Genomic DNA, 24,856 nt, shown 5'->3' on the forward strand with positions numbered 1-24,856 from the left:
AGAAGTTAAGCACCTGGCTGACCCAAGGTCACATAGAAAGTAAGAAACAGATATAGGATTTGAACCCTTTAGGTGTTTTGGAATTAGAATTTGTGTGTGGGGGGAAACCTATTTATTTACTTATGTATTTATTAATCTATTTATTCATTCATACATTCATTTATTTGTTTGCTTATTTGTTTGTTTGTTTGTTTATTTATTTATCTTTTAAGCCCTTACCTTCTTTCTGTCTTGGAGCCAAAGCAGAAGAGTAGTAACGGCTAAGCAATGGGGGATAAGTGACTTGCCCAGGGTCACACAGCTGAGAAGTATCTGAGGTCAGATTTGAACCTAAGACCTGGCTCTCAATCCACTGAGCTACCCAGCTGCCCCCAGAAACCTATTTAGAACAAAGCAACAAACAGCTGTTTGCAGTATTGTGAGTGACTGAAATTGTGAAGAGGAAGAGGAACTCAGGTTGTTAAAAAGGAAGCCTGGTTCCTCAAAGGGCAGGATGTGGTTGCTTTTGTACTTAGCTAATGAGTTGCTGTAGTTCTTTTTATTTTTTTTAAATAGATGTTATTTGTCTTTGTGACTAAAGGCCTGGGAGAGTCCTGGGCCAAACTTTGAGATTTTGAGCAGCCAACCTGTAAAGCCAGTGGTCAGGAAATCTAGTCCAAGGGAGCACTAACATTTACTCTAGGAGGTCCTTGAGACCACCTTTTTGGTGACTCTGGAGACAGACCAGGAAGTGAAGGAGGTATACTAACCACTGAAGAATAACCACTTAAGTGAAAGTTCTTGAGTAAGTGCGGCTGGTGGGCACAGTTTTCCCAAGAACCTCTTCTCAGTAGAAAAAAAAACCAAAAGACAATATGGCTCCCACTTATGGAGATGGGAGCAATACTCTGCCTCAAAAGCAAAGAAAGCTGCCCTGAGTTAAATTAGAAGCTAATTAAGCTGAGTTCAGGAGGTTGAATAAGGTTCCCCAAAAGAGCCTGTGAAGAGGATGAAGTGGATGGAAGAGATATTGGGTATGAGTTAACAGAGTGGGCTCAGTTAGCTTCCTCAGTAGTCTTTTTACTCTAAGAGTTACTCTGATACATGAGCAGGACAGATACTTGTTTGATTATGGAAGAACCTATCTCCAGGATGCATGGGTTAGGCTACAGAAATGGTACAGAGAGAGTTGGAGTGTTGGCCAACAAAGTGGATTTTTTAAAAGTCATATCACATATTTCTTAAAATTTGAGATTAAATTTAATATTCTCTGAAGGTTAGATGTTAAATGTGGCATAGTTGTGAGCAGCTTAGAGTCAGATCTGATGATGAGAGGTCCTGGGTTCAAATCTTACTTCAGATGCTTCTCAGCTGTGTGGCACTAGACAAGTCACTTAACCCTCATTGCCTAGTCCTTACCTCTCTTCTGCCTTAGAACCAACATATAGTATTGATTCTAAGATGTAAGGTAAGGATTATTTTAAAAAGTGGCATAGTTTTAGTTCTTTCATGTTCTGTGGAACCGTATCTGGCAATCATAGCATCATCTTATGATCATTAGATTTGAAAGTGACCTTCTTGTTTTGAATTATATCTGACTCTTCATGACCCCACTTGGGGTTTTCTTAGCAAAGATGCTGGAGTTGTTTACCATTTCTTTCTCTAGCTCCTTTTAAAGATGGGGAAACTGAGGCAAATAGTGTGAAGTGTTTTGTTCAAGGTCACACAGCTAGTAAATGTCTGAGGAGATTTGCATCTAGGTTTTCTTAGCCCAAAATCTTTATTCTATCTTCTATACCATCCTGCCTCTCCCTATCATGTGAATGTTTATTATCTGTCTAGTTATTTACTTTGACGAGATTTAAATTCTAAGGCCATGTAAAATCCTAGTTTATATCATAGGAGAAAATTTCTTTGCCTTCATGGCCTTGTCATCTTGAAGAAAATCTAAAAACCATGCAGCAATTAAATTTTTAAATGAATAGAACATAAAGGAAAGAGCAGCTCTGATTAGTATTTAATCTGAAAAAAATGTGAGTTATTTTAATGATGCCTTTCTCAGATGGTAATTTGTTCTTAGCATGCACAGATTAGAAACATAAAATTCAATACAAGGCGGAAAGATATCAACTTAAATGCTTCCTTTGAAGAGCAGAGCAGGTGACAAGAGAAGGTCCAGGAAACATGCTGCTTCCTAGCTGCTAAGCCTTAGGGACCATCAAGAAGACAGGAATCATGTTCCATTGTCTGAGTAATAATCCTCTCGACCTCTTTATAGGAATCCAAGAAAACAGTTTTCAGGCTTTCGTCTTCAAGTCCGCCCTTCCAAAGTGTAGTATTTCCCTATCCTTCCCTCCTCAATTCTGTATTTAAGGTACTATGGAATCCTTTTCTTTGGCTTTTGATGCAGTTTAAGCTTTGCATCTAATTTGATTTTGTGACAAACCAGCTTTTCACAAACTAACTGGTTAGAAAAATGTGATGCTGTCTGCATTGAAATTCTTTTTAAAGCAACAGGAAATCAATGCCACAGGGCTGGTTGGTTCAGTGACTGTAACCCATTTTAGCCCAGCACAAGTGCATAGGAAGAGATGTCATTAAACTCTTTTTCACCATGCCCCTTGCTTCCTGCCAAGTAGTAGAAATGGATCACTGCGAGGCTGTTAAATAATTTTTCACCTAAAACAATAGCTTGAGCATTACTTAACATTTATGCTGAGAGTAAAATCAAAAGCACAAAGATGGCTTGTACCCATAGCAATTCTTACCATTTATAGCATGGCGTTTTGACAGGCTGTATTTCCTGTTTACACCACAGGAAGTGGGAAACCTGCAGCTACGGGGAAAGAAAACTGTTATAACCCTGAGTGCAGTCTCATCTTGTTCAGAATCAAGAGCTTTGGTTCAGGCAGAGGGTGCTGAGGCTCCTACCTCAACTGCAGCAGAATCAGAGCAAGACAATGTATCCAGGACAGGTATGTTTGGATTTTAAATGGATTTACATACTTTTGAGTGTGCCACATCTGTCTGAGAAATAGGTATGTTGGCAAGTTGTGAAAATGAACTGGAAAAGTTTGATTCTAAAACTTGAATGGCAACCAAATAGTCATTATGTGTGTGTGTTATCCTCTCAAAAATATGCCAGAAGGCAGAATTTGAACCCAAGTCTTACTAACTTTAATACCATCTCTCTCTACTATACTATACTGCCTCTCCTTTTAAACATTAGCAGATGAATATTCTTTCTTTCTTCTTTCTTTCCTTCCTTCCTTTCTTTCTTTCCCTCTTTCTTTCCCTTTCCTTCTCCTCCTCCTCCTCTCCTTCTTCCTTCTTCTTTCTTCTCTTCCTCCTCCTTCACCTACTTTTTCTCTTCCTCTTTCTTCTCTTCCTCCTCCTTCTCTTCTTCTTCCTCTTCTTTCTCCTCCTCCTCTCTCCTCTGCCTCCTCTCATGATTTCAACTGTATAGAGAACTCTTAGTATGGAAACTCTCTCCATTAACACAGATCAGCAACTCATCTGTAATTTATACCTTGGATCACTGAGAAGTCAAATGACTTGCTCATAGTCACATAGCCAGGATGTGTTAGAGGCAATAATTTGAACTTACATCTTTCTGCCTCCCAGGTCAGCCATTCTCTCCACTATACTGCACTGCCTCTCAGTTAACAGTGATAATATGAAGTGATGGTGACTGAGAAAAACTATGCAGATTGTTCTAATATAAGAATGATGTACTTGCTAGATTGATTTCATTTCCTGTGCAATTATTCAATGACACTCAGTGACATCATCATGGTGCCCTTATATTGATTCTTTATAGCTTTATAACTAAAGGAAAAGAGATTTGAGATAAATGCTGTATATAGAGTAGATTCAAAGGTAATAATATTAGAAATTATGGGAAGAGGCATTTAAAATAACAGAGTTGTTAAATTCACATGCCCCCTGGGGCAGCTGGGTAGCTCAGTGGAGTGAGAGTCAGGCCTAGAGACAGGAGGTCCTAGGTTCAAACCCGGCCTCAGCCACTTCCCAGCTGTGTGACCCTGGGCAAGTCACTTGACCCCCATTGCCCACCCTTACCACTCTTCCACCTATGAGACAATACACCGAAGTACAAGGGTTTAAAAAAAAATCACATGCCCCTCATTATTCCACAGAATGAGATCCATGGTGTTACAAGATGTAAAACATTGTATTTAGAAGGCCCTAAGTCTATGATATCTAGAAAGTATTCTAGATCAGAGAAAGAATATGACTGGATGATGGATGTAGCTACAGATGCCTCACTACAAGTTAGTTATCTAGTGATGGAGAATATTTTGGATTGAAAGGGGTCTTAAAGAAAAGTATTTGTGAAATGCTCAGCAATTCAAAAAGATCTTCTTCAATAAGAATTAGGAATTCCACCAAAAGAGTCTCTGAGTTTGAGATCAAACTTATCTTAGACACTAGTTTTGTGAACCTTCATGTTTCAAAGCCTACTTTCCTCATCTGTAAAGTGAAGATAATAATTTGCCTTACCTGAGAGAAATATCATGAGGTTCAAATAAGATACTGTGTACAAAGTTCTTTAAAAACTGTGAAGTGCTATGTAAATGTTAATTAATTCTTACAATGAGAATATGGTGGAACTTTTTCAAAGAGGAATATTTACTTTTTTTAAAACCCTTACTTTCTGCCTGGTAACAATTCTAAAACAGAAGGGCAAGGACTAGGCAATCTGGGTTAAGTGACTTGACTTGCCCAGGATTACACTTCTAGGAAATGTCTGAGGCCAAATTTGAACCCAGGTCCTTCTGACACAAGGCCTAGGGCACTACCCACTGTGCTACCTAGCTGCCCCAGGCTTTTAAGATAATTATAAATATAGAAACAAATTCACCCAACATAGGAGAAGTGTAATTCCCCTACCCTTTTGTACCACTTCAGTCTCCGAGGAGGTGAAAGAGATGACATTCATAACTTAATTTGATTTCCAAAGAATACAATTCCAGTTCAAAATCCAAAATTTCCCTTAGGGTCAATTTCTGGGCACCCCACGTTTTACAAATGGGGCAACTGACTTTTCAGAGAAGTGGACTGATTATCTCAACATCACACAAATAGTCAGTAGCGAGGCTGCAACTAAAACTAGGATGTTCTTATTCTAAATTTCATTGTCTTTTTATGACATCATTTTTTTTTGTTTTTAAGACCTTTCTTTCTGTCTTAGTAACAACTCTAAAACAGAAGAGCAAGGGCTAGGCAAATGTGATTAAGTGACTTGCCCAGAGTTACACAGCTAGGAAGTGTCTGGAGCCAAATTTGAAGCCAGGTCCTCTGACTTCAGTCCTGGTGCTCTACCCACTGTGCCACCTAGCCAACTGCACCATACAGAAGTGAGTCTGGGATTCTGGTCTTGTTACCTTTTATCTATCAGATCTTAGGCAAGGCATTCATCTCTCTAGATCTTACTTAGTTTTCTCATTTGTAAAATGAGGATGTTGGCCCAAATGACTCCTGAGTGCAAGGCACCTCTAATTCTGTTATCTCATGAACTAAAGTTAGCATGCTCGAAGTCACAGAGTTGTCTCTGACTTTGAGTTAATAATGAAGTCATTTGAACCCATTATCTTTTTAAAAATAGAATTAAAAGCTAAATGCCAAAAGGAAATGTTCAATGTTTAAAATTTAAAGGGATATAATTTAATTTTTGAATTATTTCACTGGAAGCCAGTGGAATGTTGGCAAAAGAATACTTAACCCAGAATAGGGAGATCTAGATTACTTATGGCTTTCTAACTAAATGTCTGTAAGACCTCGGGCCACTCAGACCCTCAGATTCCTTATCTATTAAGTCAAAAGATTGATTTCATTGATCTCTAAGGTTCCTTCTACCCCTGAAGTATATTGATTCTATGAAATTAATGACTATGGTTTCTAAATTCAAATCCTCATTTAGATACTTACTAGCTGTGTGTCTCTATGCAAATAAGTTGTTTGTCTCAGTTTCCTCATGTGTAAAATGGGAATAATAATAGCACCTTAAGGGTTGCTATGAGGGTTAAATGAAATAATATTTTTAAAGTGCTTAGCACAATGCCCGGTATATGAGAGACATTTAATAAATGTTTCCTTCCCATTCTCTCTCCCATTCACCTTAGTGGATTAAGTTCTGACTGGTTGGACTTTAGATAACAAGGGCCTAATCACCAATATCACCTCCCATATTTCAGACATGATCAGGAGCCCCCATTTTAAGCTCATACCTTTCCACTAAATTCTCATGTTAAAATGGAAATGTTCTCTTTTTTTCCTTTATTGCTTAGGTAATACCATCTCACTAGTGAAGCATCCTTTACTTAGAAGACAAGCCCGTGTAGATTACAGCTTTGAAACTACTGTGGAAGACCCTTGGGTCCGAATTTCAGATTGCATCAAAAATTTATTTAGCCCCACCATGAGTGAAGACCACGGTCACTTAGACCTCAGGTCTAATGTCAATGCCAGTGAAGAAAACCATAAATGTAGTCTCTCTGAGGGGGTGTTACAGAAGCTTGAAAATGCAGGTGATATTTCCAAAGGGTACAAGGCTGAAGAAAATGGCACTGTGAAGAAAGGCCCTCCAGTAGCTCCCAAACCAGCCTGGTTTCGTCAGAGCTTGAAAGGATTAAGGAATCGATCTGGAACCACAGACCCCAAAATGCTACCAGATCAAAGCACTCCCACCCAAGCCAGTCCCACTTCGAGGGAGCGCTCCTTGTTCTCAGGAAGAGTTTCATCAATTAAACAAAGGATCAGTTCTTTTGAGACATTCAGTACTTCTCATCCTCCAGAGAAAGGAAACCAGAGATTGGTTCCCAAGCTCTCCCTTGCAGAGAGAGAAAAATCTTGTAAACAAGATGGGGGATTCACCTCTGGGGTCTCCCCTCAAGGTACCCATGGTATTACTGAGCAGCAGGCTTCTGCAAACACTCCTCTGCCCCGGGAATCACCTGCTACTTCGGTTCCCAAGGATTCAAACTTGTCTGATTCACCCCCACCAGCACGTCCATCTAGCCCTCAGGAAAGCCACCACACTGACAGTGACCTCTTGAGTCTGCTCCAGGCACAGATCACTGAGTCTCAGTGCCTTCTTGTGAATAATGCTCCAATCCAGAGAGCTCGGAGCTTCCCCTTGACCACACACCAGGCTTGTGAGATGAAGGCAGCAGAGGAGAAATCTAGTAAGCTCTACTCCATCAGCAGCCAAGTGTCATCAGCCTTAATGAAATCTTTCCTTTGCCTTCCTCCATCTCCAGTCTCCTGTGGCCACAGTCCGTGGAACCCTCAGGAAAGGTCGTCTCCAACGCCTGTGGAAGACACAAGAACTATCAGTTCTTCAAATGAAAATTCTTCTATGGACATGGGGTTTTCTCTGAAGTAAGCCATTTGGAGCACCTGTTTCCTACCTATGAATAGGTTATGAGCCTAGGTTCCTCCACTGCAGAGCATATGCCCTAGTGAATTCTGTCCAACCCTGGTTCTATCCAAAAGGTAGTTTATCCCCATCTAGAAGAGATTATGAGTCAGACTTGGTGATGAAGTGAAATCTCAGAGAACTTCTTGGAACTTATTACACTCTGGGGAAAATAGTGAAAATGGATCTGGGAGAATTCCCTTAGCCACTTTTTATTAGAATAGCCTTGACCAAACTCTCCTGGTTTAAGACCTTTATCCAATGGTTGAGTGTTACCTGAGTTTGCTTTATAGGATTATAGACAGATCTGCAAGGGCCATCACCAACAGTCTTCTTTTGTAAATAAGGAAACTGAGGCCCACGTAGGTGATAACATTTGTTGAAGGTTATTTAGGTAATTAAGTAGTAGAGGTAAGATTTAGGATTTCTGACTACAAAAAAGTGCTTTTTCCACTTATTGACCCCCTGCCCCCTCCATGTTCTGAAGCATTTTGTCAGACACTGAGGGTTTTGTGGCAACTATTGCACATAAAGGGTGGTGTGGATTTTAAAATTAATATTCAATATCTCCAAAGTATAATATTAATAAAGACTTATCAATATTTAACTAGAGAGCTAGAGAACACAGGGAATGTTCACCATTCATTTCACATGGAAGAGAGAGAGAAAGGAGTGTTACCCAAAACTTATATACAATCATGCAAAAGATGCACGTAAACAAAAAAGAAAAGGAATTGTGGGTAATACAGAAAGGAATTTTGGGCAATGCAGTTCCAGGGGTTCAAGATTTTCAGTTCACATGGGAGAAGGTATTTTTATTCTAGTATAAAAAACCTCAGCTATTCTGCTCCTTTTAAGTTACACAACATTTGAATGTCGTGTGCTTTAGGAGGGCTGATGTTGTGATGCAAAAACCTGGAAGAACTAGACCATTATTTTGGGAAAGCTCTCACCATATTTGCTCACTTATTTCCCTTCAGCCATTGTCACTGGCTATTGCTGATATTTTGAGTTATGTGGAGGTCTGTAGTGAGATTCAAGCATCTTTGTAAGGAGGTCTTCATGTTGGCAATCCAGTTCCATCCCAATTGCCTTGCTGTTTTGTTCAAATCCAACCTCAGACATTTATTATCTATGAGACTGTGGGCAAGTGACTTCTTTTTCTTTTTTTTTTCTTAAACCCTTACCTTCCGTCTTGGAGTCAATACTGTGTATTGGCTCCAAGGCAGAAGAATGGTAAGGGTGGGCAATGGGGGTCAAGTGACTTGCCCAGGGTCACACAGCTGGGAAGTGTCTGAGGTCAGATTTGAACCTAGGACCTCCCATCTCTAGGCCTGGCTCTCAATCCACTGAGCTACCCAGCTGCCCCAGCAAGTGACTTCTTAATTCGCAAAATGAAAATAACAATGACATCTACCTTCCAGGGTTATTATGGAGATAAAATGAGAAAATATTTATAAAACACATTGCAAACATTAAATGACTGTACAAAAAAAACATATTAGTAGTAATAGTATTTTCTATAGTAGCATGAATTAATTCCAGGGACTGGCACATTGGCAGTCCTTTTCTGTGACTTTTGGAGACTAGACTAAGGAAAATGGTCAGTTAGGGATGTTGCTTTGTCCTCTTGCTGCTACATGGGAAAAATATGGTTTGTGTATTTTTAAAACACTTAGTTCAAAGCCTGTGAATAATAGGCACTTATCAAATGCTTGTTCCCTTTTCCTTCCCTTCTCTCTCTGTGGGTAGAGGAATGAATACTAGTCTACTCTAGCTTGTGAGTACCCAAGAGGTGATGCTATGCAGAACAACCTTATATTCTTATTTAGGAAAAAAAAACAACACATGGCTGTGAAAAGAGGAAACAGAGGGTTATACAAATGAAGATGGTATATTTCTAGCTGCTCATTCTTTAGATGTGCTCATAAAAGCACTAACGTGGATTAAAATATACTGTTCATTTCTCGTCAGACTGAAATACTGAACTTACTGATCCCTCTGGAAATGTGCCAACCTTGATCTTTTGTGAAAATGGGCTGTGTAGAAAGTGTTTATTTGTAGTTAGTTATATCTGAAGCCCTATTTACATAAGAGGGAGCTAAAAATGTATCTACTGTATATTTAGTTATATAAACATCTATCTAGTCATGAATTGGATAACTAGGTAGCTCAGTGGATAGAGTGTGGAATCTCTCCTCTCCTCTCCCTCTCCCTCTCCCTCTCCTTCTCCCTCTACTCTCCCTCTCCTCTCTTCTCCTCCCCTCTCCTCCCCTCTCCATTATTTAATGAGTATTAAGCAAGTTTTGATCAGTTTTCAAATCCATATGGCTTACTTGGACAGACTCAGACTCTAGATGGCATCAAATGCAGCCCTCCAGAATTTCAAAGTCAATAGTGAAGTGAAGCTCTTCTCACAGTGAATTATTTTTCTCTTTTGTTGCACTAACATTAAAGCCTTTCTGAGCTGAGAGATTATACTGAGGGTCTGACAGAGAATGAGGAGGCGGAAGATGGTAGCAGCTCTCCTCAGTCTACATGTGGATCTGGGCAATCTGTCATCTCTCTACTTTCTCGGGAAGAATTGAAGAAACTCATAGAAGAAGTGAAGGCACTAGATGAGGCAACATTAAAGGTATGTGTCCTTTCTAAGCATTAGTCCTCAACCATCTAATTACTTTGCATTGTGATACTTTCCCAGTAGTGATCTAATTGTAAAGATTCTGCAAACTATAAACCATTGAATTTGATTCAAGGCAAATTTGTAGTATTGTTTATTTTTAATGTTCATTTTTTCTTTTAAAAACAATTTTCTTTTTATTTCTTTAAAAATATTATTTATTTAATAGAATTTATTCCATATATTAATTAATTTTCCTTATCAGTGTCAATCCACTTTTGGGATCCCACCAAAATATTGCTAATACTCTTTAGCATAACCAAGGTGTGACTGGTTAGGCATCATTATTTCTTAAGAGCTTGGTTTGAAAAAAAATCACAGCATAGAATATTGAAAACATTTCTAAGCACCCAACTTTTAGAGTTCTGGGTCAGCTTGTGACCACCCTGCTTCAAGGACTGACCAGCCAATCTATAGGCTTTCATGTGGGTCTCTCCATCTTAGGTCTTCTTCAGCCTTCTAATGGGCTTTAGGGGATAGCAGGTCATCTCCATATCCTCTCTTTTCCTCTTCTTACCCTGAACTTTAGGTGTCTGCCAAAGGGAAGTCAAACTTTAAGAGGAAGCTGGGCAATAAATGGCTGGGAGCTTGGCCTCCAGGGCTCTTTGGACCCCTGGAAGTCAAAGGCCCAGGGGGCACTGACTGTCTTCCCAAGAGTCAGAGCCCAGTGCTGGCATTATTGAGGCATATTTATTTATTTTTAACATTAAGAATTTTTTTTATTTCCAAATTCTCTTCCTTTATCCTCTCCTTGACTCACTGAGAAGATAAACAATAAAATATTGACTATAGATGCAAAACTCATTTCCATATTAATCATGTCTCCAAAAAAAGAGTGAGAAATGTATTTTCTAATTTGCACTTAGAGGTCATCAGTTATATTTTTGGAAGTGGATAACATTTTTCATCATGAGTCCTCCAGAATTGTATTTGACCATTATAATGATCAAGGTAGCTAAGTCTTTTATAGCTGAACTTCATTATAATAATGCTATTACTCTGTACAAGGATCTACTGGTTTTGTGCATTTCACTTTGCATCAGTTTATATAGGTTTTCCTAGATTTTTCTGAAACAATTTCTTCTTCATTTCTTATAGCACAATAATATTACACCACAATTATATATTATAACTTGTTCATTCATCCCCAATTGATGTGTATTTCCTCAATTTCCAATTCTTTGCCTCACAAAAAAAGAGAGTTTATAAATATTTTATACATATTGGCCCTTCTTCTTTTTTTCTGATCTCTTTGGGGTACAGACCTAGTAGTGGTATAGTTGGATCAAAGAATATACACAGTTTGGATACAGTTCCAAATTATTCTCCTGAATGGACCAGTTCAGAACTCCACCAAAAATTCATTAATGTATCTATAAGTGTGAGGTGGCACCTCATAGTTGTTTTAATTGGCATTTCACCAATCAGTAGTGATTTAGAGCATTTTTATATGACTATAGACAGTTTTTATTCTGAAAACTATTTATTTATATCTGCTGACCATTTATCACTTGGGGAATGGTTCTCATTTTCTTTTATAAATTTGAGTCATTTTCCTGCCTATCTGAAAAATGAGGCCTTTATCAGAGAAAAAAACAACTTTCTATAAATGTTTTTTTAGATCACTTCATTGTTTAAGATATCTTTTAACAAAATGTAGTTTCTATGATTGTATCTTTTTAATTAGGTCTGTTTTTGCTTTTATTTTGTCTGGTAGTGTGGATTTTTTTCAAGGTTGATTTGTGAAATTTTAGAAGGGAAGGCAGGGATTACTAAGAATCAGCATGGTTTTATCCAAAACAAATTCTGTTAGATTCATCTCATTTCCTTTGCTATCAAGGTCATCAAGAACATTCTATGAATTGAATTTATCCAGATTCTTATCAAGCATGTGACAAAGTCTTTCATGCTATATTTGTGGAAAATATTAGGAGATATCATTCAAATATTACTGTGGTTAGATACATTTAAAACATTTAGAACAGCTTGGATGGCTGGACCTTCAATAACTATATCCGGGTATAATTATTAATGGAGAAGTATTAAGTTGGAGGCCTCTGGTGGAGTACCCTGAGGGAACTCTCTCCTTGGCTCTTTGTTCTTCAACATTTTTATCAATTATTTGAATGAAGGCACAGTTGTCAGGTTTATCAAATGTGTAGGTGACCCAAGGACACATCACATATTGGATAACGATGCAAATATCCAAAAAAGTTCTTGCTAGGTTAAAATGATAGGCCAGATGTCATAAGACTAAATTGAATGGAGATAAATATAAAGCCAACTTTCTAGACTTGAGAAAATTAGCTTAAGAAGTATGAGCTAGGAGAACTATTGACAATCTATAGTACATAGTTCATTTGAAGAAAAAAATTGTGAAAGAAGTTTTGTTAATGGTTCATAGTTAATGTAGGGGAAAAAACAAAACCTGGGGGTTTTGGGGTACCACAAGTTACAAGTACTGCAATAATGGAATATAACAGTCAAAAATAATAATGATTGCTTGACCCTAAAAGCAAACCCACTACTATGGTTATGGAACGCGGAATGATCTCCTTTTAAGTTCTTGATAATCCGTGTCCTGGTCACAGATATAGATGTCACATCTAAGGAAGGACGTTGATAACTTGAGAATATTGAAAGAATGATTGTCAAAATAGTCAGAGTCTCAAAGGAACCTCAGGAAAAAAAAAAAGAAAAAAGGAGCATCAGCTGAAGGAACTGATGATAGCTTGGATAAAGGAAGAGTTAACAGTTGACATGGTAGTTACTTCCAAATATTTAAAGGGCCATCATATAAAACTATAATTTTCTTAAGGTAGGCAAATGACTCATCATCTAATTAGTGACCCACATGAATGGATGAATTGGACAGCTATGTGGTATAGTAGATAGAGTGCTGTACCTGGAAGCAGGAAAACCTGAGTTCAAATCCAGCCTCAGATACTTACTAGATGTGTGACCCTGGCAAGTCACTTAACCTTTGCCTCAGTTTCCTTATCTATAAAATGAGCTGTAGAAGGGAATGGCAAACAGTTCTGGTACCTTTGCCAAGAAAACCTCAAATGGTAATGAGAAGAGTCAGACATTAATGAAATAACTGAAACACCAAAACAGCATCTGAAAGAAGAATTGGATTTTTTTTCTTTTTGATTCCAGAGAAAAGAACTGGGAATAAAGGGGAGAAATTGCAGAGAGGCAGATAGAGACTTGGTTCAGCAGGGGAAAATCACTTCCTGCCAAAACTATCCCAAGGTGGAATGGGCTGCCTTGGAAAGTAGTGGTTCCTTCCTACTAGAGTTCTTCAAGGGAAAGTTTCCAATATATTACAGAAGAACTTCCTATAATGGTAGAGGATGGGGCCAGTGGTCTCTGTGGCAGTCTCTCCCTGTGTTCATTCTTCTGCTTTCACTTGGATTTTTTTTCGTTTTTGTGGGGTTTTGGGGTAAGAGGTGGGAGTTTGTGAAACACCTAGTAGAGAAAAGAGAGAGTCCAATATTATACAGTAAAGTTAACACAGGTGGTTTTTTGGAAATGCAGTTTTTTTCCAGAATTCTTTACATAAAGTCGAATTAGTATGTGCGAATTTACATAAAGTTAAAACTGCTTGTATATAGGATTTAGATAAGGATGCCCTCACAGTGACCCATAGATACACAGCTAAGCAAAGTTGCCTAGAGGGCAATTTGAAAACGAGGTACCCTGAGATAGATGTGAGCAACTGCAACATTCAGTAAAACTTGGGTGAAGCCAAAACACCAGAGAACCCAGAACATAACCCCAAACCACACCTGGAGACTTAAAACAAGAACCTAAAGTATTTTGTAGCTACCTTCAGAATTCCTAGAGAGCTATTGGGTCAGGCAACCTTTAGGGTATAGTGTAAAAGGGGAAAATGGGATGATTATGGTTGAACCGGATATTTAAAGTTTGGTCACCAGGGATCGATTACTCGATTCCAAAATAAAGAGACCCAAGTCAGGATGACTTTTATGGTGGTTTATTTACAATTAGGAAGGTTGAAGGTAGGGAAAAAGAGAGAGAAACTCTGGCCTGGACCAGAGGCCCAAATCAGGGAGGCTTAGAGGCCCCAGCAGAGGGGGCACAGAGGTTAATTAAACAAGGCTTCTAGCCACAAGGCCTCCTCTAAGAAGAAAGACCCTCCTTAAGGCTAGAGCCTCCAGAAATGCCAAAGGAAAGAAAAGAGAGTCAGCCTAACTTACCCACATGACAATTCAAAGGGAAGCAATCTGAGGTCTCACCCGAGATCCTTCAACACCAAGTTCAAAGCGCCAAAAAACCCTCATAGGAAGTTACCATCATATTTAAAAAATAGCAGTTTTTGTCACTTCCTGCATCCACCTCCAGTTTCACTGGACAAATGGCAGCCTCATCACTGTTTTGGACGCCCAGGGGGCAGTCACTTGTTTTTGATTTGTCACTTACTATCACGTGTGGGTCACAGACCTCCCCCTCCCCACTTAATTCTAAGTTGGGTGGGGTGACATTATTCCTGTTGGCTAAAGTCTAAAGAATGAATGAGGGTGAGCTAATTCCATTTGCACAATAGACAACTTTTAATCATATCGGTTTGGATTTAAGCAATATAATAATTTCTCCCCAAAATATAGTAAATAAATTATCTTTTACAGTTCATGTATTTTTAGCATTAAAGAAGAGCTCCTAATGGTTTGTTCATTGATTCATAGTATTAATTTTTTGTTGTTCAATTGGTTCACCATGTCTGACTCTTTATGACTCCATTTGGGATTTTCTTGGCAAAGATATTGGAATAGTCGGCCATTTTCTTCTCTAGTTCATTTTTTTTTTTATTTTAAACCCTTAACTTCTGTGTATTGACTTATAGGTGGAAGAGTGGTAAGGGTAGGCAATGGGGGTCAAGTGACTTGCCCAGGGTCACACAGCTGGGAAGTGTCTGAGGCCGGATTTGAACCCAGGACCTCCTGTCTCTAGGCCTGGCTCTCAATCCACTGAGCTACCCAGCTGCCCCCTTCTCTAGTTCATTTTACAGATGAAGAAACTGAGGCAAACAGAGTTAAGTGACTAAGTCAGAGTCACATGGCTAATAAATATCTGAGGCTGGATTGAACTCAAATCTTCTTGATTCCAGACCTGTTGCTCTATCCTCTGTACCATCTAGCTGCTCTCATAAGTATTCTCAGGCCATATTTATTTAATGTTTTAAAGTTCTAGAGTATTGTTGTTATTAAAAATGATGAGGGCTGAGATTAGAAGGGAGAATAGTATTGGAGGCATTGAATATTAATTTCAATCTTTACAGTATTTTCCACATAGCAACCTATATTTATTTATTAAAATTGGTTGTGACTTTAGTGATCAATTTAGTCCAGTCCTCACAGATGAAGAGAAACCATCAGAGAAATGAAATGACCTGCTGAGAGGCATATAGCTACATAGGGAGCATTTGATATCCAATTAATATTATGAGCATGGCTTTATCTCAAGTCTATTGCATTAGTAGGGGAAGCATAAAATAACGAAAAGAGCTCTGTACCTGGAGTTAGAAGACCTGTGTTCAGATTCTGACTCAGCCACCAGAACAACATGACTTTGGGCAAATCCAAGTCTCTCTTTGGACCTGAGCTTGTCCAATAGAAAAATTGGGTAGGATCATCTCAAAGCTCACTTCAAGTTCCGAAAGTATTAGTATTTTACTGGCAATATGAGATTCTCGTAGAAAGTAGCTGTGAGGATACAAACTAAAATCAGTTCAACTTAAAACCATTCAAACATGCTCCAGCTGATGAAATTGGTATCATCTCACCCCTTTCGTGGAGATGGGGCCAATAGATTGGCCCGATCTGATGGTGATTCATATACCTTTAATAAGTATAGCTATGCTTATACCTAGGGCAGCTAAGTGGCCCAGTGGATAGTGTCAGACCTGGAGTTAGGAAGACTCATCTTCCTGAGGTTAATTCTGGCCTCAGATACTTCTTAGCTGTGTGAGTTGCTTAAACCTATTTGCCTCAGTTTTCTCACTTGTAAAATGAGTTGGAGAAGGAAATGACAAGCCACTCCAGTATCCTTTCCAAGAAAACCCCAAATGGGATAAAAAAGAGTTGGACATGACTGAACAACAACAACATATGTAAACCTATTACATAGATATCCTTGTAATAAGACTTCTATGCCAACTATTTTTCATTCCTATAGCTTCCATTTAGTGTTGAAAGTGGGTCTAAAGGATTCAGGGAAATGCTACATGGTGATTTATGTATCTAAGGGGCATTGGGAAGGTTCCAAGCCTTCAACGAATCCTCTAAAATTACACATTTAGAGTTTTATTCCTTTGGATATTTGATAACTTTTTAAGGACTTCTAGATATTACAACTATAGTGAAAATATTCCAGGTAAGACTAACATCTTAAGTACTTAGATGTTAACATAATAACAAAACAAATGCAAGGACAGAAAAGTGTGAAGAGGAATCTAGAAAAGACAAATTTCCTCTCTTTTTTCAGATAAAACCTCAACTGCTTTTGGCTAAATATTAACATTGCTATTTCATAAAGGTGTTTGCAATTGGTCAGTTTGTTGGAGAACATGGAGATGGTACCCACAGGCTTCCCTCACCCAAATCCACTCTCTGTGAAGACATTTTATATATGCTTATACCTAGGACAGCTAAATGGCACGGGGGATTGTGTCAGACCCCAAGTAAGGAAGACTCACTTTCCTGAGTTCTTCTCTGTGAAGACAGGATAACAAATAGAGATAGAAGGAGCCTCTCCACTTTTCAGATAGCTCTCAAATGAGATTAATTTTGAGGGTCCAATGACCTTAAGTTCACAAAATTATATATTTAAAAGTAGAAATGGGCCTCAGAGATCATTATTATAAAAATCATTTAACAGATTAAAAAGAGAGGACAAACTGAAGGTGAGAGACCTGCTAAATCAGATCCCTTATATAGTAAATGACAGCATGCATAGGATGAACTCTTTCCATTCCACCATGTGATTGATGCTTCAGGTAGTTCACTAATAGAAGTAGGAAATCTTCACGTTGCAAAGAATCTTAAAGTTCATCCATTCCCAGTCGTATAATCATTGTAGCGGAATTAGTAGCTACTCAGATTCATAGAGCACATCCCTATTACAAAGTGCTTTCTCTGCAACAACCTTGTACCATAGTCTAGTATTCCCAGTCCTATTCTACTTGCCTATTTTAACCACTTCTCATGATGGATGGGAACACTGAGGCTCAGAGGGTTGAAGGGATTTGACTTAGGCGAAGTCTGATGTATGAAGACTTGAGTGGGGAATCATCTCAGAGAGGGGAATTTTGTCCTGGCCAGAGAGGTTACTTTATGTTCAGAGGAGCCCATGTCCATATTGCGACAAGGTATGTGGATGATAGAAAAAATGGCTAACTATCTCTTAGAATCAAAGAATGTCAGAGCTAGAGGAACCTTAGAGCTAATATTCAACCATCCTGCTATTTACAGATATGGAAACTGAGACCAAGAGAAAAGAAAGTCCTTGCTAAGGACCTGGGCCCAGACTTTATGACTACAAGGCCAATGTTTTTTTCTAAGCAATGGACACTGAAAATAATGAAAGAGAGATAATAGACCTACTTATATATGCAGAAACTGGCAACTCTGCCTTTATTGGCCTCAAATCTGTTGTTTTTAACATTGTCTGAGACATTATAACCTACCGTGAATTGAGATAAAATTCACACTATCAAAATAGTCATATTTTCAAATGAAATAGAAACACTCTAGGGAATTTTAGTCAGGAGAATTGAGATTTGCTTCTCTTAGTGGAAGGTGTCAGGAAAACCAATGTAAAGAGGGAACAATTGAATTCTTCTGGGAGAAGAGCAGGGAAATCTTCAAGGAACAAACAACCTCTAGCTGGACATTGAAGGAAGAGGAAGCCTTAGGATCATGGGATCATTGGATTTAGGGCTGTAAAAGATCTTAGAAATAAACTTGTTAGAATCTCTCATTTTATAGATGAGGAAACCCAGGCCCAGTGAGGGAAAGCAGCTTGCTTAATTAAGGTCACATAGTCGATAAGTGGCTTTACCTTTTCATTCAAATTCACTAAAATAAGTTTTAACATTTTCTTTCCATAGCAATTTGACAGCATTCATGTTACCATTTTGCATAAGGAAGAAGGTGCTGGCCTGGGATTCAGTTTAGCAGGAGGAGTTGATCTAGAAAACAAAGCAATTACGGTAAGTAGTCACAATTTCTGGCCACATCTTGGGCCTCTGGGAGTTTGGACTGGAATTTGAAAAAGAATGGAAGATCAAAAAGGCTTGATAAAGAAAGGGTCACTTCTGGCTACAAAAAGAACCAATATTTACAGTGGCAGCTACCCTTTCACCCTACCCTGGGGGAAGCTTCTAGATTCAGATCTTCCAGTGATTGGGGATTTTGAGATTGCTTGCTAACCATTAAACCAAGTTGCCTTTCCACATTTAAACCATACTAAAGATTAATATTTGCACTACTTGGATTGTGGTGTGGAAAGTGTCCTATAAACCGCAAGCATCACACAGATGTGATTGTTATTTGGGACAAAGAGGATGGGCAAACACTTTGTTCCATATTTAGCTCCAGAAGATGGGGCATCTAAAGATTCTTAACAGTCTAACAGAGTTCCACTATGACAAAATGATCTGGAGGTCTCATGGAATTTGTTAGGATAGGAGATTCTCTGTTCTCATGTATTGCTCTTTGTTCTTTGTACTACATTCAGGTTCACCGAGTATTTCCTAATGGGTTAGCCTTTCAAGAAGGGACCATACAGAAAGGAGATGAAGTCCTTTCCATTAATGGGAAATCTCTTAAAGGCACCACACATAATGAAGCCTTAACTATCATCCGCCAAGCTCGAGACCCAAAGCAGGCTGTTATCGTTACGAGGAAAATGCAGGAAGATGAGTCAGGGCTGAATTCTTCCATTGGGTCTGCATCTTCAGCAGCCAGTGAAGTTTCCACAGAATCAAGTAAGTCTTCCCAGTTTTCTGAAGCCTTTAGATGCCATGGCACTTCACAAACCTTTGATTCCTTTTTTTTTCTTCTGTAATTTGATGACTCATGGGACTATCTAGGAAAAGAAATGACATGTGTATTGGGAAAGGCAAGATATTCAGGAACTTTTGTGCTTTATGAATGTTCTATGTGGCATTGTTAAGGGTCAGGTAACAGTAGAAGCAGTATCAGGTACCTGTGTAGGATTTAGAAGTCCGATATGGCATTTCTTAGTCTAGAACAGGGGTTCTATACCACATTTTTGTGTTATGGCCCACTTGAGTAGCATGATAAGGCCTGATGCCTATGGGAAGCTATGGGGCACTGTAGATAGAGTGCAGAGTTCAGAATCAGGAAGAGTTCCCAAGTTTCAGGTCTTTCTAAATCTGTCTTCTCACCATTGGTTCTGACCCTCTCCTTTGAACAAAATGCATTTTGCATGCAATACACTTTTCATATAACATGATATATATATATATATATGTATATACACATATACATATATATATTTCTCTCTGCTATAACTCTACTAAATTATATAAGTTCCATGAGACTAGGAAGCATGTGTAGTTTAGTGTTTCCAATAGATAGTATGGAATAGTGAAGCTGGCAAATTTCAGATAGCCTAAGATTTTGGCTGGCCTTCTTCCATCAGTTAATAAATGAGTAAGGGCATGCTTCACATCAGCCAACTACAGTCCAAGTTATCACATTTTGCTTCAAAAACAGCTTTGTTTCAGGAGTAAGACTACCCAACGTTAATATTTATAGATTTCTTCTGCTTTGCAGAAGTAACCCATTTATATCTACACATACATTTACATGAGTATAAAATGGAATAAAATCTGATTTCTACTCCCACCACTCACAGGAAACTACACTCTCCAAGGTCATCAGTCACCATCATCTTTGACTCTGAGGCATTCAACCCTAATTGATGTACTGCCCCCCCCCAACCCTCTGCAACTACCACTTTTTAGAAATTTTCCTTTTGCCTTTGTGAAACTATTTTATCTTCCTTTCCTGACTTTTCGGTCTGGTCCCTCTTCTTCTGATATCAAAGCCAGGTACATTCTTTAAATCTCAGACTTTATTCCTTTGATCTTCTCTTTTTGCCTCCCTCAATTGAGATTTTTTACTCACTCTATGGACTTAATTTTACTTGCAAAGTTTGCAGTGTCCTTTCTTTGGGGGTCCACTTATTATCCTTTCACCTACCTGGTAGATCTCTTCAGTGCCTTCATGTCATGGAAAAGCAAAATTTCGGCCTCTAGAGTTGGATGCTTTGCTCATGTAGTCAAAGCTTAGCATTCTTATAGACAGATGATCCTCTCATAAATTCTGTCAATGGCATAAAGGACACCATTGCCTGCTGTTTCTTCCTAGTCTTTCCTAAAAGACCATACCAGAGTAGCTAGCTTATTCATCACCATGGCAGGCACCTAGAAAGAAACCAGACTTCGTGGCAATATTCTACAATGATAGCACATAGAATAACAGAGACTTTTCATTAGTATAGATGGAGAATTTTATTCCAAATTAGAATCAGACAATTTAAGAACTGAAATAGAGCTCAAAGGTCACCAGGTGAATACATCCTATTCTAATCCCCTCATTTCTCAAAGAGTAAACTGAGGTCCAGAGAGAGAGAGAAATTAACTTGCCTAAAGTCCCATCATTAGTGGCAAAACTGGGATTAGAACTCAAGTCCAATAAATCCTCTGTGAATAAAGTTTCTTTTAACTACATCAACCTGGGAACAGGGAGGTAGGAGGTATCCTGTTCTATTTTGACTCATGGTCAAAGGCACAATTTTTGGTCAAAATATTCAATGACTGGCTTGGGTCATGAGTTGAAGGGCAAGCTAAATTCTAAAGTCTAACACCACTGAAGTCTTTTTGATTAGAGGAGTGGGCATGTAGTAACTGTGTGCAGTAGTCACATCTGTGTGCAGGAACATTTAGAAAGAGATGGGGCCACATTTATTGCTCAAAAGGAGACTAACTTTTTGTGAGGAGAGTAAAGCCTTGACATCAAGGAGGAAAAACTAGCAGAATTTAAGGAGTAATTGACTACATGGGGCAGGGAGGGAGGGAGCTTGCATAAGGAAGAGAATGATGGTATCATGAACAGAAATAGATATTCTAATCATGTGCAAAAGAGAAAAAGGATGGAAAGGAGAAACAGCTATTTTTGGAGGAAAAGACAAGGAATTCCATTCTAGACATGTTAAGTTTTAGGATAATTATAGAAGCGTTTGTCCCTGTGTCCTGTCCAAGCCTCTTGGAAATTATAATCTTGAACTTGGATGATATGTTATGGCAAGAAATGGAAGTTTAGGGAGTCTACTCTGTAGAAGAGCAGAGTTGTAAATGAATAATAGAGTGAAGTGCCTTCACTTGTAGGCAGTGCTCCTCTTAGCATGTAAGGACACATCTTGCCCTACTTTCTACTGTTGTGGTTGGAATAATAACTGAAGGGGAAAACAAACAAAAAACAAAAACAAAAGCCTGCTGATTTCTGTGCTTGATGCTGACAGGAGTAATTTTGGAATAAAACAGGCTGAGAGAGGGAGATTGTGTGGGTTTCTTTTATTCACAGCACTCCTGAAAACACTAGGTGTGACTTTTAATAGTATTTGTTGCAAGCATTGAACTGTGTACATTCATTTCTTTGTTATACAATAGCCTCAAGAAGATCTGTTTGGCTGGTGTTCAAGAATATTGTGTGAAGCCTTATAGAAGTGGCTCTTAAAATGTTGCAAAAGAGCTCAAATCAGTAAGAAGCTTTGTGGCTTTAATTGGGGAAGCCTTACTCCTCTGTAGGCAGGGAAATGAAATAGAGGCTGATAAACAGGTTATATTGGTCCCTCTAGCTACTTAGAGAATAGAGTAATTGTCAATGGGATAATTTTTGGAAGCAACCTGGCACATGAAAGGCTCTAATCATTCAAATTAAATTTAAACAGCATATACATCATGACATGCCAAAAAATACCATGATAATAGGATAACTGCTTTAACTATTTTTTCCCAAGAAGTCTGTGATTGAATTTCTTGCTATATATGTTACTGATTATGGGAAAATTGAAGTCAATTCTACTCTAAGTCAGGCTAGAAACAATCGATTTCTTCTAGTTCATAGGTTTTTAGCATTTTTGATATGTCATCATCCCTTTTTGTAGGTTAGGGAAATCTATGGAACCCTTTTCAGAATAATTTTTTCTTCTTAAAATAAAATGCATACAATAACAAAGGAAAGCAATTAGACTGAAGTAAAGATGTAATTTTTCTCTCTTAACCCCGTCCTATCCAAGTTCAAGGGCCCTCTAAAATTTGTCAGTGGATCAAGAACTCCTGTTCTAATCTCTTTAGAATTGCAATTTTGTTGTACTTTGTCTTAAACATGAGTAGCATTCTCTTCTCATCCACTCCCATGGTTTTAAGTTTATGATTTTATTTATTTTATTTTATTTTTATTTTATTAATAATAATTAATAATAAAATTATTTTATTTATTTATTAATATGAGATAAGGAATTCCCTCTAACAAGGCCATTTGTACCTATTCTGTAACATAATTTTGAAGAGTTATCTAGAAAACTGAGAATTTAATTAGTTTTCCCAGAGTAACAAAGCCAATATATGTTAGAAAAAGACTTGATCCACACCACAGTGTTTCTATAGACCCATGGTTTGACGTACCACCTAAGTATATGGATGACTCCTACATCTCTAAATCTAGTCCCAACTACTGCCTTGAGTTCCAGTTTTATATTTCCAGAGGTCTGTTGGCCATCTCAACTGGGATGTCCCAATGGAATTTCTAGCTTGACATTTTTTTAAAAAAGATCTTATTATTCATACTCTGATGCCCTCCTGCCAAATCCCAACAGAAATCTGCCACTTTTCCTAATGTCCCTATTTCTGTTGACCAGGACCAAGAACCTTTATCCATCACCCAGGTATAAAATCTCAGTGTCCTTTTTTTGGCTCTGCTTTCTGAGTTTATTGGTTTTTCTCTGCAACATGACTCTTGCATATCTCTTTTCCAATCTGTTTGCTTTTTTTGGCGGGGGGGGGGGTGCGGCAACCAGGTCATACTGACTTTGAGGTATATCAGGGGAAAGGAAGGCAGGTAGTGTATTGTGGTGGTTAAATTTGGAAGCCAGGAAGATCGTAGTTTGAATACCACCTGAGGTACTTGCTAACTGTGGAGACCACTTAACTTCTTAAAGCCTTTCGATTTCCATTCTGTAAAAAGGGAATAATAATAGAGCCTACTTCACAGAACTGTTGAGAAGATCAAATGAGATAATATATGCACATGCTTTGAACACCTTATATGTCCTTTGTTGTTGCTCAGTCATTTCAGTCATGCCTAATTCTTCATGACCCTATTTGAGGTTTTCATGGCAGAGGTATTAGAATGATTTACCATTTCATTCTCCAGTTCATTTTACAGATGAAGAAACTGAGGTAAACAGGGTCAAGTGACTTGCCTAGGGTCACACAGCTAGTAAGTATCTGGGGCCACATTTGAACTCAGATCTTCCTGACCAGGTCTGGCGTCCTATCCAATGTACCAACTGGCTGCCCTAGTGGCTTCCTGGGATACAATTCTGCCTCTAGGATCCAATATAAAGTCACTTTTGGCATTTAAATTTTTTCACAATCTGGTCCTTCTACTTCCTCTCTATTCTTCAGTAAGACCAAGTTGGCCTTCATGACATTCCTGACCACATGACAATCTCTCATCTCGGTGCCTTTGCTGTCCCCAATGACTGGACTATTCCCTTCTTCACTGTCCTCTCTTGGAGACCCAGCTTGAGCTCTTGCTTTTTCTGTAGGAGGCCTTTCTTGGTTACTCCGTTCCCCAAAGGCAGCGAAGGTCTTCCCATTCCCCACTTTTCCACTCTAGATTGCATTGTATTTGTTTTGTATGTGTTTGTAGATACCATGTAGATATGTATGTATATGTGTATAAATGAACATATAAACATATATGTGTATATATACATATATCTCCGTAGTATATGTGAACACATGCAAAGCAGATACAACACACATTGTTCTCCCAGTTAAAATGTAAATAGCTTGAGGCTAAGTACTATTTTTCTTTTGTCTTCATATGGCCAGTGCACCCAGAACAGTGTCTGACACTGAGCTTAATAAAGCTTCCTGGTAAATTGATGGCTAGCTGTAGCTATCCCTGAGGACCCTTCTCTTCTTCCTCTACACCTCTCACTTGGTGATTCCATCACGCCACAAATCTCTCTCATCCCTTCCCCCACATCCAATTAGTTGCTAAGTCCTATAGTTTTTTTATCCCTGAAACATCTCTTACATACACCCCCCTTCTGGCCCTCATCATCTCACACTTGGAATGCCACAAGTGTCTCTCCATTCCAGTCTACCCTCCATTCACTTATCAACATAATCTTCCAAAAGCAAAGAATTACAGGTTGTAAACCTTCCCCCTCCCCCTCTACCTCCACTCAATAAATTCTAGTGGCTCTCTATTACTTGCGGGATACAATATTAAATTCTGAGGCTTATAAAGCATTCCATAATGATCAACTGTGATTGACTGAGCTACTCTCAGCAACACAGTGATCCAGGACAATTCCGAGGGACTTATGCCAAAGAATGCTATCCACCTCCAGAGAAAGAACTATTGGAGCGGAAATGCAAATCAAAGCATATGGCTTTTCACTGAAGTTTA

The 24,856-nt window shown here is 38.6% G+C and overlaps 1 protein-coding gene and 1 non-coding gene across 2 annotated transcripts in view; one reads left to right on the forward strand and one right to left on the reverse strand.

The window, feature by feature from the left end:
- The window catches only part of IL16 (interleukin 16), a 168,749-nt gene that overhangs the window by 138,155 nt on the left and 5,738 nt on the right, over window positions 1-24,856 (forward strand). The window contains exons 15-19 of the mRNA XM_044662513.1: window positions 2,798-2,954; window positions 6,288-7,380; window positions 9,875-10,052; window positions 18,229-18,330; window positions 18,858-19,107. Of these exons, the coding sequence (XP_044518448.1) occupies window positions 2,798-2,954; window positions 6,288-7,380; window positions 9,875-10,052; window positions 18,229-18,330; window positions 18,858-19,107 (1,780 nt within the window). The remainder of the gene's footprint in view (window positions 1-2,797; window positions 2,955-6,287; window positions 7,381-9,874; window positions 10,053-18,228; window positions 18,331-18,857; window positions 19,108-24,856) is intronic.
- Window positions 10,696-10,785, reverse strand: LOC123238520. Its single transcript, XR_006505680.1, has one exon. It is a non-coding gene; the product is annotated as a small nucleolar RNA SNORD88 (small nucleolar RNA).

This window comes from Gracilinanus agilis, chromosome 2, assembly GCF_016433145.1.
Source record: "Gracilinanus agilis isolate LMUSP501 chromosome 2, AgileGrace, whole genome shotgun sequence".
Lineage (NCBI taxonomy): Eukaryota > Metazoa > Chordata > Mammalia > Didelphimorphia > Didelphidae > Gracilinanus > Gracilinanus agilis.